The following is a 16984-nucleotide window of genomic DNA, read 5'->3' on the forward strand; positions in this document are numbered from 1 at the left end:
TAAAAGCAGTGAGTAATGCATGTCTGTTGTCATTAGACAACTGAGATCATCTACAGAAACTCCTTATTCAGGCCATAGCTCTTGGCAGTGCTCACTGTGAGTACGATTTGGGTGGGAGGATGAAAGGTAATTCTTGCTCTCCTTTCTGTATTCCAAATGAAATACTATTAGGAGGAAAATCAATTAAAAACAAACAAAAGAAGGAAAACCAAGGCAGGGTTAGAAGATTGTGTCAGTGAGAGAGGTGCTTTCCTCTGTTCTGTTTTGCCCATTAGAGGAATTCTGACAATAATAGCTTCTTTGGATATGAAGTAGGAGAGAAAAAACATTGAAATTAATCTATTCTTCACTGAAACATCTTAGGAAATTTCTTCAGCCTTGTCAATAAATACATTCTCCTCCAACCCTGACAGTCCGGCCTTTAGGATTCAGGAATTAGTATTAGACCTCACTCTTCCCCTAAGCCAGAGAGCCTAAGCGGCAAAGATAGTATGATTTTAAAATCCCGCTTGAATTTCTTGCATGTACACTGACTTTCTGGAAAGATATATAGGAGACTGGTAATGTTGGTTTCCTCTGTGGAAGTAAGTGAGGGACTTTTCACTGCGTATGTGCCCTTTTATACCTTTCGAATTTTAAACCATGTGACTGTATTACCTACTTACAGCTTTTTTTTAATTTGAAATTTTTACAGAATAATAAAGACAAAAAGTTCAACATGACCTGAGTGTCTTATTTTCCAGGCCTGGACTCCTCATGGTTTAAAAAGCGAATAAATTAAGAAATGACCCGGGCGTGGTGCGTGGTGGGTCACACCTTTAATCCCAACACTTTGGAAGGCTGAGGCAGGTGGATCATTTGAGGTTAGGAGTTCCAGATCAGCCTGGCCAACATGGCAAAACCTCATTGCTACTAAAAATACAAAAATTAGCTGGGCTTGGTGGCAGGTGCCTGTAGTCCCATCTACTCGGTAGGCTGAAGCAGAAGAATTGCTTGGACCCAGGAGACAGAGGTTGCAGTGAGCTGAGATCACACCACTGTACTCAAGCCTGGGTGACAGAATGAGACTCTGTTTCAAAAAAAAAAAAAGAAAGAAATGATAGGTTCAGAAGCAAACTGCGCTGTTGTTAGGAATGTCTCCCAAAAGGGAAAGCTGGGAAAGCTTCATCTTGTAAAATTCAGAACATAAATCTTTCACAAAGAAAATAGCTCTGAAGTTATAAAATAATAACTGCTTGAATTGGTGTAAGTTCCAATAAGTTTTATGTAATTAAAAAAATTTTTTTTTGAGATGGAGTCTTGCTCTTGTTGCCCAGGCTGGAGTACAATGGCGCAATCTCAGCTTGCTGCAACCTTTGCCTCCCAGGTTCAAGTGATTCTCCTGCCTCAGCCTCCTGAGCAGCTGGGATTATAAGCATGTGCTACCGTGCCCCGCTAATTTTTGTACATTTAGTAGAAATGGGGTTTCACCATGTTGTTCAGGCTGCTCTTGAACTCCTGACCTCAGGTGATCCACCCACCTGATCCCAAAGTACTGGTATTACAGGCATGAGCCACCGAGCCTGGCCAATTTTTAAAACTTTTGGTTAAAAAATATTTTTTTTTTGAGATAGGGTCTCACTTTGTTGTCAGGCTGGAGTGCCGTGGTGCAATGATGGGGCTCAGTGCAGCCTCAATCTCCTGGGCTCAGGCAATCCTCCTGCCTCAGCCTCCTGAGTATCTGGGACCACAGATGCATGCCACCACACCCTGCTAATTTTTAAATTTTTTTGTAGACACAGGGTTTCACTATTTTGCCCAGGCTAGTCTTGAACTCTTGGCCCCAAGTGGCCTCCAAAAGTGCTGGGATTACAGGTATGAACAACTGTCCCTGACCTAATTTTTAAATTTTTAATTGTGATAAAACATACCATATAAAATTTACCCTCTGAACCATTTTTAAGTGTACAGTTTAGTGATGTTAACTATCTTCACATCATTGTGTAACAGATCTCTAGAACTTACAACCTGAAACTCTATATCCACTGAATAATAATTCCCCATTTCTCCCTCCCCACAGCTCCTGGCAATCACTATTCTACTTTGTTTCTATGATCTTGACTACTCTAGAAGTCTTATATAAGTATTTATCCTTTTATGAATAATTTATTTCACTTAGCATAATGTCCTCAAGGCTCATCTATGTCGTGGCATGTGATAAGATTTCCTTCTTTTTTTAAGGCTGAATGATATTCCATTGAAAGTATATGCCACACTTTATTCATTCATCTGTGATGAGCATTTGAGTTGCTTTTACCTCTTGTCTGTTATGAATAATGCCACAGTGAACGTGGGTATGCAAATATCTCTTTGAGATCCTGCTTTCGATTCTTTTGGATATATACCCAGAAGTAGAATTGCTAGATCATATGGTAGCTACATTTTATAGTTTTCTGAGGCACCTCCATACTGTTTTCCATAGCAGCTGTACTACTCGACATTTCCACCAGCAGTGTACAAGGGTTTCAGTTCCTCCACATTCTCACCAACGCTTGTTATTGTATTTTTTTAATAGTGGTTGTCCTAATGGGTGTGAGGTGGTACCTCATTGTGGTTTTGATTGACATTTCTCTAATGATTAGATTGAGTGCCTTTTCATATGCTTGTTGGTCATTTGTATATTTTCTTTAGAGAAATGTCTATTTAGGTCTTTTGCCCTTTTTAATTGGGTTACTTATATTTTGTTGTTGAGTTGTTGGAGTTCCTTTATATATTCTGGATATTAATCCCTTCTCAGACCTATGATTTGCAAATATTTTGTCCCATTCCTTGAGTTGTCTTTTTACTTCGTTATTCTCTGTTGCGCCGTTTTATTTATTTATTTATTTTTCTTTCTTTCTTTTGGAGACAGGGTCTTGCCCTGTGGCCTAGGCTGGGAGTACAGTGGCGCAATCTCAGCTTATTGCAACCTCCACCTCCCAGGTTCAAGCGATTCTCCTGTCTCAGCCTCCTAAGTGGATTACAGGCATGTACCACCATGCCTGGCTAATTTTTTATCTTTAGTAGTTACGGGGTTTTGCCATATTGGCCAGGCGGGTCTCGAACTCCTCACCTCAAGTGATCCACCCACCTCAGCCTCCCAAAAGTGCTGGGATTACAGGTGTGCATCACTGTGCCCAGCTGCACCAAAGTTTTAAATTTTGATGAAGTTTAATTATTTTTTCTTTTATTGCCTGTGCTTTTGGTGTCATATGCAAGAAATCACTGTCAAATCCAATGTCATGAAGATTTTCCCCTGTGTCTTTTCTTTAGGAGTTTTATCGTTTTAGGTCTCATGTTTAGGTCTTGAATCCATTTTAATTTTTGTATATGGTATAAGGTGAGGGTCCAGCTTCACTCTTTTGTATGTGGATAACCAGTTTTCCCAGCACCATTATTGAATATACTGTCCTTTCCCCCATTGTGTGTTCTTGGAACTCTTGTCAAAGATTATTTGACCATATCCACAAGGGTTTATTTCTGGGCTCTCTTCTTTTCCATTGGTCTGTGTATCTGCCTCCACATCAGTACCACATTGTTGTTGTTGTTGTTGTTGTTTTGAGACGGAGTCTCGTTCTGTCTCCCAAGCTGGAGTGCAGTGGCGTGATCTCAGCTCATTGCAATCTCTGCCTCCCAGGTTCAAGCCATTCTCCTGCCTCATCCTCCCAAGTAACTGGGACTACAGGCGCGTGCCACCACAACTAGCTAATTTTTCGTATTTTTAGCAGAGAAGGGGTTTCACAGTGTTAGATAGGATGGTCTTGATCTCCTGACCTTGTGATCTGCCCGCCTCAGCCTCCCAAAGTGCTGGGATTACAGGCATGAGCCACCTCGCCCAGCCACACTGTTTTAATTACTGTAGCTATGTAATAGGTTTCAAAATCAGGAAATGTGAGGCCTCCAACTTTGTTTTTCTTTTTCAGGTTGTTTTGGCAGTTTAGAGCCCTTGAGAATTACTTGAATTACTTGAAACACATCATGTTTATTTATGTTTTAGTTTTATGTGTTCATTGCTAAAAAATGCTAGAGAGGTGACTTTGATAGGGATACCAAAAGTGGCTGGGGTAGTATTTGAATGGACAGCTGTAACTGATTTTATTCCAAATAACGCTTGATAACTAACTGCTTCTTCATTGGCTTCAGAGCTTGGGAGTATCTCCAGCCGCGTTTTTCAATGGATGATATACGTTCTCTTCTTTCAGATCCCTACAAAGTTAAAAGAGGCATTGAGAATTGCCAAAGAATGTATAGAAAAGAGACTAATTGAAGAACAGAAACAGGTAAATTGATAATGGTTCCTCCCTGCCTTCTTTTAGTGTCTCCATCCTCTGCCGTGGTTTTTATAGTGGTTGACATTTGACTGTTCGCGCCACAAATATTTTAAGCATACTTACTTCAGCCAGCCTTTAGGCTAAAAGCTGCCCCGTAGAGCTGAATACTTCACCGTCCTGCCCCGGAGGAGCTCAGTGGATGTGGGAAACAAGCATGTCTAGGATGGGTAGTCTGGCTTGAGGATCAGGGCATGCCGGGTGGTGGTAGCTGAGGGCATGCATGGTCCATGCTCTCTCACCACCTTCTTCTTCTGCGAAAGAGGGAAAGGCAGGATGGCATTCGGGGCATGAGAAAGGTCCTCTTCCTCTGACATCCTCTTCTACCAGGCATCCAGACCCGCGCCAGGTAGTAGATAACCCAAGCAAGGAAAGATTCGTTTTATCCCAATAAAATATGGTTTGGCAAAACATGTTGGAGAAGATTTTCATTAGGAAGCTCCCTGATGTGGGAGATGCTTACACCTTATGGTCTCTTAAAGATTCACCAGCATCGAAGACTGACAAGAGCTCAGTCCCACCATGGATCTGAGGAGGAAAGAAAAAAAAGAAAGATTTTAGCTCGAAAGGTAAGCATGGTGTCTCTCTGCATTCCTTCTATGAGTTCTTGAATACATGTGAATAAAGTTCTAGGTTAATGGTGCCCATTTAATGCCAGATACTGTGCTATATCTCCTTGAAAGCTAAGACTATTTCAAGATGACTGGGGTGCAGCTTTAAAAAAAAAAGAGCTATAGAAGAATCAGCAGAGAAAGGGCCCATGTAGTTTCCTGGCTTGCTGGGATGATTATAGTATAATGTAATTGGAGGGAACAATTGGCCTGAGATAGTAAAGTCAGCATATTTGGTTTTATTTCCCCCTTTAGTTTTGGCTGCGGCTTCTTCACTGTATTAAATCATGGGACTGAATGTGACCTTGTCTGTAGCTAGTTTAATGGTATGCCTGGAAAATATTTTTATTCTAATTCCAGCTTCACTGTGTTTATTCTTTGCTTTCCTCTCCCCCTCCCCTTTTTCTTTTATTCTTAAAGAAGTCAAAACGATCTGCTCTTGAAAATAGTGAAGAGCATTCAGCGAAGTACAGCAACTCCAATAATTCAGGTAACTGATTAGCATTGGTAACGGGGCCCAGGACCCAGAGATCAGGATCAGAAGTCTCTAGTTGGTCAAGAGGTCTTGAGTTCTGCTGGCCAGAAACTGGGCAATATAGTAATGACTACAGAGAACAAAATAACTCTGTCTCTAATGAAGGATTGCAACAGCATTCATAGGCTCACAGCACTCAAGTGCTAGAAGGGACTTCTGAGATATTGGATAGTTCACCTTCTTCACGGATGGCAGAACTTGATCAACTAAAGACAGACACAGGAGCATTAGCCATGGAAGGAAAACAGACCTGAGTTGAAATGCAAGGCTTCCCATTTTTTAGTAGAGCCTGCATGAACGGAAATGACTTTAAATCCTGCCCGCTTCTCTGGACCGCACGTGGTGGGAGGATGTGCCCTCCTGTGTGAATTGAGGAAAGGACTCAACAGTGTTCGGGGAACAGCAACAAACAGAGATGGTACAAAGAGTTGGCATTCGTTGCTGCCACTCCCAGCTGCCCCTCACGCAGCTCTGCTGGTTTTGGGCCGTAATGTCCCATCTTTGGAAATAAGAGCTAGATCCCTGGGGGCCTTCTGTTTTTTCTAGTTTGTGACTCTGTGAAGTAGAGCCCACATAGAGAAGGGAAGGTTTCACCCTAACCCAAGCAGTTTTGGCTTAGCCCTGGAGGGCCATGGGAATACCTGCTTATACTTTTAGGCAGAGGAAGGACAGAGGAGAGAGGGAGAATTTGAAGATGCAAAAGAGACAGTAGGTGGGGGGCAGGGGGCATTGGGGCTACAAAACCAAGGGTTAGCATTCAAAGTACCAGGTATTGGTCTGAACTTTGAGGAAACCCATGCATCTCTTCCTAGAGGTAGGATATGTGGCAGCAGGGAAGAGACAGAGATGTTTAAAAGTAGGAGGGAGGAAATTAGGGGTATTCACAGGTCGTGTCTCAGTCTTTTCAGTGAAGTCAGGGAGGAGAATGTCTGCCTGGGGTGGGAGGAGAAACTGGAACTTGTTACAAGATGATTAGGCTGCAGCCCTGAGGGCTGAATGAGCCACAGCTGGAGAATGCAAGGGGCGTGGCCAGAGCTGGAGATTGGAAGCACTGAATAAAGTCCATAGACTCCAGCAGGAGAGTGAGAGTCACACTGACACTACTGCAGAGTCCAGTGTGGAGAAGGCTCAGGGAGAGCTGCAGAGGAGAGGTAGGAGGGGAAGTCCCAATGAGGACCAGTGCAGGCTCCTCTGGGGTGAATGCTGTGGTGGCCGGTGGGTCATTTCAGAGTTGGAAGCCTATTTTCTCCATGGTTGATGGGAGGGACATGGACCAGTCATGGTCATCATTAGGCTGAGACTCATGTCTCCACCCAGCAGTCATTCTGTCCAGTAGCTAATTTTTTATAGAGCAGAGAAAGCCTAACAGTGTACTCTCTACCTTCTAAGACCCTGCCTGCCTGCAAAGCTGTGTCACGTGCAGCCAGGTGAGACTCAAGGACATCAGGATACCCCAGTGCCCTCAGGAGTTTAGGAAAATGAAGTAGCAATTGATGGATAAATACAGATAATTCCCAAAATCTAAGGGAATCAAGCGGTCAAGCTTCTCCCCATTAAAATCCATTAGCACTACAAACAGGATGAAGACAGCATGCATTGATTTTTACCTCCTTTTTCAGTAAAACACCCTCACATTTTATAGGGAACCGAGGCAATATTGCAAATAGAAAAGTATTAAGCTGGAGGGAGGTGTGGTTTGATCAGGACATTTCTCATCACGGCCAGTGTCCATAAGGCACCAACATGTCCTGTGGGTAATGAGTGAAGTAATGGCTGGAGGCTTAACTACACCAGTTCTGGTGGCTTCTCCAGCATGTAATGATAGCCCTCCCTTTGGGGTGTGTACCTATCAGCCCAGAAAGCAACTGAATAGGGAGATTTGGTTAGACTCTCCATAGGATCTCTGTGTGGGGGAGGGGCGTTCTGTGTCCACAGAAAGGCTTATGTCGGAGCCTCTGCTGATTGAGCTACTGCCATGTCAGCTCAGGAGGGAGTAATGGGGAGATGCTGAGAACTTGGGAATATTTGAAACAGTTACTAGATCCAGAAAAAGCATACAACAGGTGGGATTTTGCACATTGTTTTAGTGTGAAGAAGGATATTTACTGATTCTAGATAAGAAAAGGCCTGTGAAATCCATGAGCCAAATAGGCTGACCCTATCGAGTTGACTCTACCTGCTGATGAAATGGAACTTCTGCAGAATGCATTACTGGGTGGACGCTGTAGGGAGCTCTCCCTTCCTTTAGAGGCCCCAGCAGGCTGCTCTGCACCTCTCTGTCCCCTGTACCACTTGTGGCCTCTGTCATTTGTCATTACCCAGAAGTGGAGGTTGGTTCAGGAAGAGATACTGCAGCCAGTTGCATAAGCTGTTGATTGTGCAAAGTTTCAAACCAGGCAGCCTGTGGGGAGCAGTGGGAGGCAAGAAGAAGGTTTTAGTGGCTTGGGGAAGGAGATGGACCCTGCACCAGAGTAAAAGCCTGTCATCATTGGGTCTAGTCTCTGAGTTCTTTGTCCCTCATCATCTTGTTTCACAAGGGTCACACACTAAGCCAAGTGTAGATGCTCAGACAAAAATGGGTCCCAGCCTGGGCCAAATGCCAAATGTCTTTTGGTGGTCCCCATGAGGGTTTCTCTGTGTTTTATCTCAGCAGGATCTGGGGCCAGCTCACCTCTCACGTCCCCGTCATCGCCAACTCCACCCTCTACATCAGGTTAGTGATGGAGTAAAGTGACGTGCCACCTTCCTCTCTGCCAACAGGAAGAGTGGGCTGTGCCTCTTCCTGCCTTAGCCCAACAATTTCAGGCATTAGATAGCAGCAGCCTTCTCAAGAGAGATCAGTGGGAGTGCAAATTAGCAGTGTCATTTGGGAGAACTGAGGGGCTAGATTTCCAAGCTCTGCTTTCACAGGAAATGGACCGGTTTCAGGGCCACTAGCCACCCGTGGCTCCAGCTTGCTGTCTTTGTTGAAAAGCTTCATGCAGAGCTCCAAGGATCGGAGCCTGTCTTGGTACATGCTCAGCTAAACAACACAAATGCGCTGTGGCCCAAGGGTCCCGTCCTGCCAGGCCTCTCTCATCAGGGAGCCTGTTCATAGGGTCAGCTTTGTCACAGCACAACTGGTGAGATACCTAGATGCAGGAGTGAAAGAGTCACTGCATTTCTGATTTTCTGGCAACAATTTGACTCTGTTTTGCTCTGTAATGTATTTAATTATCTGAATATTTTTCTGTTACTAGCCTGTGTTTCACTTTTGTAAATTAGATATAAGTTTTGATTGAAAAATGTAAAAAAGAATTAATCTTAGAGACTGCTTATAAAAATAATCCCTGATTTTGTGGAGTAGCCCCATAATACTTTCTTTCTTTTATTTTTGAACCAAGATCTCTCTCTTAGTCTTTTGCAAGCCCAGTAAAAACAATCGGGACACCAGTATCTCCTTTTGCTTCTTAAATGAACCACATGTTCTAGATGTGCAAGGAGCTGCTTCTGCCACTCAGAGCTTACCAGCTGTGCTTGGAAGGGTTCCTACAGCTGTGTGAAGGGAGAGTCATTGGCAGGGGGTTGGTTGATCCCATAATCATTAATATCTAACACAGCACCCAGGAGCTGCCAAGAAGCATTCCTCATCTCCACTCAAATACTTCTAACTGACCCTCCTAAGAAAACAAGAGCAAGCAAACGCAAGGGACTGGTGTGAATGACTTACTTCTGGCTGAGGGTGGTTATTGGTGCCTTAGTGCTGAATGTTCTAGGGCCAGGGTCTGCTTTAAATAACATTAAGTACCTGGTCCATGGGAGGATATTCTTGTCCTTATCTTACTTTGTCAGCAGATTTCCCAAGAAAGCCCCCAAATGTTGATCAAGACAGAAAATAAGCTTTTTTGTCTTTTGTGGAGATAACCTGTTCAGGCTAATCAGAAATGTCTGGTGATCTACTGCCCGAATTATATTGACCCATTTCCTAGAATATAGGATATTAATTTAACACTACTTGGGCATATTAAGAAGATTGGAGAAAATTAACAGAATCCATAAACCTCCTTTAGCAAGCTAGGCACTGGAGGCGGCTGTGTAAGGGTTCAGAGCCCCTCCCTGTGTGGTTAGATCTGCCCCTGCTCATTGACTGCCAGCTCTTATCTGTAAATGCCTTTGGGAATTTACAATCTATTTGGGCTTTTGGGGGAATTCTCTAATTTACCTGTGTTTAAATGGGCACTGTCTCATCCAGGAGCAAATTTGTATGAGATAAGGTAACTTTTACAAAGAGAGAAAAAAAGAGGAGTCTTGTGTAATTAGAGTCAATGTTGGGAAAACCTGGTGGTGAGTGGGAGGAGCATTCCTGTGAACTTGATAGCACGCAGCCTGAAGGGGTGTCTTGAGGATTCAGAAGGAAAACCTATGTGAGGCCACAGCACAATGCCTGGCAGAGTGAGAGTGCCTGGCAGAGATGAGAGGTTCCCAGCAAATATTAGCTTCTCCTTTCTTTTATCTCCTTTTATGTTTTGTTGATGAAATTGACTCAGCCTGTACTCTGACCTCTGCTGGGCATTTCCTGTAATGCATCTTATGAAAATGGTAACTAATATTTAGCATTTGCCTGGCAACCTAGCATTTCAGGCCCTAAGCAGTTCAACCCAAGGGAGTTTATTCATTCAAGATGTAGTCAAGGTGCATTTACTGAGAGTCTATGGTTTGCTAAGGAGAGCTGCGCTTGGCCCTGGGTTACAGAAATGGATAGACAAGGACCTAGCTTTCATAGAGTCACATTTCCAGCGCCTCTCAGAAGCTCCAAAATGATAGACACTGTTTAGGAAAAACTCACACTCAGAAGTGTTTTTTCCTGTTCTGTCACTCAACAATAAGCAACACAGACAGACTTCTGTGACCGAATGTCAGGAGGTCGGGGAGTGGTTCTCTCCACCACCGAGTAAGCAATCATCAGTAAGCAATCAGCTGGGTGTCCTCCAACCCAATTCTGACACTGTCTACGTGGAGATTGCATCACACCCCACAGGTTGGGGCTCAGTCCCCAAAACTACCTGCTCTTTCTGACACTATTTGCAAGGATGGGAGTCCAGAACTTTTGACAAACCAGCTTCAAGTATAAGTTCCCACAGCCCCCTCTTTAGTTTCTGTTAATTTGCTGGAGCAGCTCACAGAACTCAGGGAAACATGTTTACTGGTTTATTATAAAGGATGTTACAAAGGATACAGATGAAAAGATGCATAGGGCAAGGTTTGGGGGAAGGAGCTTCCATGCCTTCCCTGGGCACCGCACCCTTCAGGAACCTTCGCATGTTCAGCTATCAGGAAGCTCTCCAAACCCTGCCCTCTTGGGCCTTTTATGGAGGCATCATCAGATAGGCATGATTGACAGCCATATAGAAATGTTGTTATAGAACCCAACTAGGGTCCATTCACCCAGTGCAATAAAACCAGATACCCAACACTGAGGCTGTTGCAGTGATAGAAAGGAAGGCATTTATTGCAGAGTGCTAGGCAAGGAGGACCAGGCAGGGAAATGCTCAAAATCTGACCTTCCAGATGCCTTACAGGCAAGGATTTTTAAAGGTGGGGTAAATTTCAGGAAAACAGAAGCTAAAGGTAAAATTATAAGTCAGTACGCCGAGGTTGTGCATTGGTTTAAGCCTAAAAGGGTGGGACATCTTGGGGAAAAGGGGTACTCACAAGTAGATTCAGAGATCTGACTTGCAGTTAATTAAGGAAGAGAAGCTTTAAGAATTTTGGGGTCAGTAGAAAAATGTTAACTTGCTAAGGGGAGTGACTTTCTCCAAGCTTCTCAAGAAGAAACTTAGAACAAAGGACCAATAATAGGTACAGTTTAGTCTTCTTTTCCTCCTCCTCTGGGGTCTTTGTGGTGAGGGTTTTCAGTTGGGGTCTAAGCCTTTGAAAGACAATCAGTGACATGTGTTAAGATGTTATCTTTGGTTTCTGCAGGGCAAGGGAACATCTCTGGAGCTTTAACTTCCTTGGCTATTGTTCTTAAGCTACTTATTACCTTCTTGTTTACCAAGTTACTTAATTACCTCTAGGGCTTCCTGGATGCTTGGAATTTTTCTTAAAGGAACATTTGGATTTTCCTTTATTTCCATGCCTTGAGGTTTGCAGGTCCCTAAAAGTTGAGGGATGTCCCAGTTCCATCTCAGTGTGATTGTAAAAAAAAATATGGTCTGAGTACTCAATGTTTAGCTAAAAATTTAAAAATTAAAAAAAAAAAAGAAAAGAAAGAGTATGATCTAAACCCAGCAAGGCCTGTTTGTTGAGATTCTGCTTGGCCTCTCTGTGCAGCGGGGCTTTCCTCCAGGGTGCGGGGCTTGTATAGGAGATGCTTGGTAAATTTTTGATTTACATAGGCTTGCTCTGCCTTCAAGGCGTCTGCTGAGTGAGGGCAGGACTCTGAGCCCAGGGATGACACCATTTTTGTTTTTGAGACAGTCTTGCTGTGTCATCCAGGCTGGAGTGCAGTGGTGCGATCTTGGCTCACTGCAACCTCTGCCTCCCGGGTTCAAGTGATTTTTGTGCCTCAGCCTCCGAGTAGCTGGGATTACAGGCGCTTACCACCATGACCAGCTAATTTTTTTTGTATTTTTGGTAGAGATGGGGTTTCACCATGTTGGCCAGGCTGGTCTCAAACTCCAGACCTCAAGTGATCTGCCTGCTTCGGCCTCCTGAAGTGCTGGGATTGCAAGTATGAGCCACTGTGCCCGGCCAGGATGGCAACTTTTGGCTGGCCGGCCCCTGCTTAGGCTATTCTTCCTTGTAGAACTGGAGGCCTGCCTTCTCCTGGGCTCAAGTGATCCTCCTGCCTCAGCCTCCTGAGAGGCTGGGACTATAGGTGTGCACCACCACATCCAGCTAATTTTTTAAATTTTTTGTAGAGACAGGGGTCTCACCATATTGCCCAGGCTGATCTCAAACTGCTGGGCACAAGCGCTCCTCTCACTTAAGCCTCCCAAATTGCTGCGATTATAGATGTGAGCCACAGCGCCTGGCCTCACAGTTCTTTCTCATCAAGCACACCCTAAATCTTAAATCCGTTGTGGACTCTAGCCTTTGGCAGATTGCTCAGCAATGGATCAGCAGCAATAGATCAGGTTAGGTAAGTTGAATTCAGCAGCAGTGCCTTTCTTCCCGAAATCATCAGCTTTAAGCACGTTTATGGCAGCTAAAGGTGGTCTTAATCTCAGTTTGTAAGTAAAGGGGTCTTACCTTTATGAGCCCTTTCCAGCATTTGTGTAAGGGCTGGGGCCCCTCCCTTTTCTTACTGCAGCTTTTTCTCTGGGAGCCCATTCTTCAGGTCCTTACCAAGTTGATGGGAGAAATATCCTCTCCCTAAGTCCGCTTGCTGGCAGTTCCATCAGGTGGAGTGGGATTCTCTAATACTTTTTTGCTGAGACCACTATTTTTTCAGTACGAACATTCCTAGCACTGTCTTTTCTGCAAAAGGTTGTTTTCTGCCTCAGGAAGGTCACTCTTTCAAGAACTTTAAAATCTTTATCCTGGCTTATTTCATGATAAACTAGTGTTTATATTCTATTTCTAGAACTGATTAGTTTAAAAGGTCCCAATTTACACACACACACACACACACGCACACACACACACACACACACACACACTCCAGTATATCCTCCCACCCTCCTTTGGGAGCAGACAGGCCTGTTACCTTGCTCTCTGTTTTTTTGAGACAGGGTCTCTCTCTGGCACCTAGGCTGGAGTGCAGTGGCACAATCACAGCTCACTGTAGCCTTAATCTCCCACCTCAGCCTCCCAAGTGGGACTACAGGTGTGTGCCACTGTGCTTGGCTAATTTTTGTATTTTTTGTAGAGATGGATTTTGCCATGTTGCCCAGGCTCGTCTTGAGCTCCTGGGCTCAAGTGATCTACCCACCTGGGCCTCCCATAATGGTAGGTTTACAGGCATGAGCCACCCACGCCCAGCCCTTTTTTTAAAAAGTGAGTTTTTAAAAGAGTATTTTGGGAAAGCTAAGTAAGCAGAGGACCCTAAATTGTTATTTAAAATAATTATATCTATTTGGAGCACTTATTTTGTGCCAGGCACTGTTGATTTATAGTCATTTTTGTCAGTTAATCATCGTAAATACCTTCCTATCCAGTGTGAGTGGACTCTAGCTTAGCTCCATTTTACAGATGAAGAAACTGACGCTCTAGTAGGGTTAAGAGACTTTGACCAAAGTCACACAAGGTAGCGGGGTGCTAGAGCCAGGAGTCTAACTGTTCATTTACACAATTGATTTACTGAGTACCTGCTTTCTTCAGGATGCACCGCTGCAATGCTGTGGTTGGCTGATGTGAAAAGAACCCTGAATGTCGAGTCAGTTAACCAGGGCTGGAGTCCTAGCTCTGTCACATCCCCACTATGACCTTGGACAGATAATTTCCATTCTTTGAAGCTGTCTTTTAAAAGAAGTCCCGCTCTTTATGGCGTACATGGCGGGGCTTTCTAAGCAGTAAAGTACTATCAAGTATAAACTATGAATGCCCTACAATCAGATAATTCTAGCTGTTCTTGCTTGTAGTTTATATTTTAAGCAATAATTTTGAAGTGAGAAAGCTGGCAGTTGTAGAAAACCCAGTTTTCAAGAATGAATAGAGAGAAAGGGAAGTTTCAAATCTGAAGAGGAAGAGATGTGAGGGTCAGGGGTTCCCCTTGGTCCTTCGAAGTTTTGCTGAAAATTCAACTGGCCAAACAGATTAATAAGATAAAAGGCATACAAGTTTATTTAATGTGTATACACAGGAGCCTTCAGAATGAAGACCCAAAGGTACAGGGAAAATTGTCCATTTTTATGCTTAGGTTCAACAAAGTATGGACAGCCGTGTAGAAATATGACTGGAGGAAAGGCTTTGATCTAATGCTAATAATGGGCTGAGTGGGAAAACCTAGCAAGGCTGCCTAGATTCTTCTCGGCCTCTCGGAGCAGCATTCCTTCCTTCTGGGTATGGGCAGGACCTTCTCTGAAATAGGGGGCTTATGATGGACAGTCAGACGAGGTAGGTCAGGTGATTTCTTTTCTTTTTTGAGATGGAGTTTCACTCTTGGTGCGGAGGCTGCAGTGCCCAGGCTGGAGGCACGATCTTGGCTCACTGCAGCCTCTGCTCTCGGGTTCAAGCAATTCTCCTGCCTTAGCCTCCTGAGTAGGAATTATAGGTACCCGCCACCACACCCGGCTACTTTTTTGTATTTTTAGTAGAGATAGGGTTTTGCCATGTTGGCCAGGCTGGTCTCAAACTCCTGGCCTCAGGTGATCTGCTTGCCTCAGCCTCCTAAAGTGCTGGGATTACGGGTGTGAGCCATCACGCCCAGCCAGGTGATTTCTTTATGGCCAGTTTTTACACAGAAAGGTAGAGGGAGAGTAATATTTTTAGGTATGATGGTTGGCTTTGGGGAAAAGGGGTTCTGTTTCTATAACCCACCTTGGAGAAGGAGGGATCCTAGTTTCTCTGGCTAGCCTTGGGGGACCATAAGACTGAGAAGACTGGGGGGCAAGAGAAGGTCAAAGAAAAACTTTTGCTCTGAGGCTGCTGCTGAGGTCTTCATTTTGGGGTATTGTTTTCTGAGCCCCAACAGAGGGAAAACAGCTGTCTGGGCACAGAGAGTGACTGAGAACTCTTAACAGGAAGAAGGGTTAATAATAATAAAAAGACTTAAGGCAGAAAAGAAGAGAGAATGTTAGAGCTTCCAGATCGAAGTCTGAAACCCGTTCTAGGCTCAGAATTGCTGTCAGGTGGTAAGAATTGCCCCCTCATCTGTGTTTCCTCCCAAGCTGTCCAGATGTGAGTGGTCAGCCTGCCCAGCTCCATCCCACATGGGGCCTCGTTTCCCAGTTTCCCAGCCTCTTTCCAGGAGAAGGCCTTAGGGCAGAGTTGGTTTGTTAGGAACTCTGAGATTTCCCAAAAGATATTCCTTCACATTTAGCTGGGGATCTAGTCAGTTTAAAAGAAGACAAGAAAAACATTTACCTTGCTTTCCTTTTTTTTTTTTTTGGCTGGAGTGGAGTGGCATGATCTCGGCTCATTGCAACCTCCACCTCCTGAGTTCAAGCGATTCCCTTGCCTCAGCCTCCCAAGTAGCTGGGACTACAGGTGCCTGCCACCACACCCGGCTAATTTTTTGTATTTTAGTAGAGATGGGGTTTCACCAGGTTGGCCAGGATGGTCTTGATCTCCTGACTGGGTGAGCCACCATGCCAGGCCACTTTCCTTTTTAAAATGACTTTATAGCCTTAAGTAAGTTCACTACCCAATTCAGACTCTAGAGAGGGGCGCATGTGCTCCCACCTTGAGGATGCCTGCCCAGGAACTCTGGCCCTAGACCTGCTCACACTCCTCCCAACTTGAAAGAGACAAGTCTATTGTAGACTGTAGAAGGCTTGCTTGGAAAAAGGTGGTGGGTTTTCATTTTTCTCCCCTCTTGATCAACCTTGTTCAATAATAGAACTAAGTACACTCCTCATGTCCAGTCTGCTTTTCAGAGGTAAAACCTTCATGGCTCTTCTGAAGGGAGCGTTGTGCTTATAAATAAAAATAGCCCCTAACTGGCTCAGAGGACAAAGAACATGAAGAAGAAAGCGACTCATTAGTTGGATCAAAAAGCGACTCATTGGTTATTCTATAAATACGTTTGCCGTGTTTTAAAAGGCTTACAATCATGTTTCCAAACCAGTGCCTTTTGTAATTAATTTGAGTATATCCTAGTTTTGAAGTGAGAATAATCAGCTTGTGATTCAGACTAATATTTTACTGTCTGTTACTATTTGTTTAAATGACACTAAAATCTGAATAATGACTTGTGTCCCCTCTTTCTCTTTCTCTCTTTGCTGTTTTCAGTAGAGCATGCACCATTTTGAACGTGAATTTTCGGTAAAGTAAACTATGCTGATTTCTCTAACTTTAAAGATGCTCTGTTTCTGTATGTGAAATAGGATCCCAAGTGTCTCGATCGCTGAAGTGATGAACAAGTGGGAAAGCAGATTTGAGACTACTTCCTTATCTGAATATTTAAATGAAATACAGCATCTTTAAAAAGTACTCAGTGACTTCATCTATATTCATTTCATTTTCACCATGACCTTCAAAATCTTCATTTTCACTCTGATTTCAGTTTTAAAATACAGCTCTAAAACCTGCAAATCAACTGCATGGCATTTTGGTATATTTTAATTTTGGAAACCATAACTCTCAAAGTCCTATTGCTGCTAAAATGTTGGTTCCTAGTTATTCTGATGAAGAGGAAAGAGTGTTAGGCAGTTGAGTTCCTGGTTACAGGAAGACAACTTACTGGCTTTTTAACTGATGGTAGGGAAAAACAGTTCTTTTGTAAGCATCCTTTATGATTCTCGATCTGTGACCTGAGTACAGCCTCCTCACCTGCCTGACCAAAGGAGAAGGTGGTTCTCCTGAGAGCTGGGGGCTGCCTGCTTCCTTCTCTCCCGAGGGTGGCTGGA

At 43.9% G+C, this 16984-nt stretch overlaps 1 protein-coding gene across 15 annotated transcripts in view; it reads left to right on the forward strand.

The window, feature by feature from the left end:
• PXK (PX domain containing serine/threonine kinase like) overlaps nt 1-16984 on the forward strand; it is a 94414-nt gene that overhangs the window by 72897 nt on the left and 4533 nt on the right. For 4 of the 15 annotated variants that reach the window (XM_032290285.1, XM_032290287.1, XM_032290280.1 and 1 more), the window contains 5 exons: nt 4221-4298; nt 4829-4915; nt 5378-5447; nt 8143-8205; nt 16373-16400. In XM_032290285.1, the coding sequence (XP_032146176.1) occupies nt 4221-4298; nt 4829-4915; nt 5378-5447; nt 8143-8205; nt 16373-16400 (326 nt within the window). Of the gene's footprint in view, nt 1-4220; nt 4299-4828; nt 4916-5377; nt 5448-8142; nt 8206-16367; nt 16401-16984 lie in introns of all 15 variants that reach the window. The other 11 variants (XM_032290289.1, XM_032290288.1, XM_032290292.1 and 8 more) reach the window with 8 other exon arrangements.

This window comes from Sapajus apella, unplaced genomic scaffold (genome assembly GCF_009761245.1).
Source record: "Sapajus apella isolate SASKATOON/1434 unplaced genomic scaffold, GSC_monkey_1.0 scaffold23, whole genome shotgun sequence".
In the NCBI taxonomy this organism is placed as follows: domain Eukaryota; kingdom Metazoa; phylum Chordata; class Mammalia; order Primates; family Cebidae; genus Sapajus; species Sapajus apella.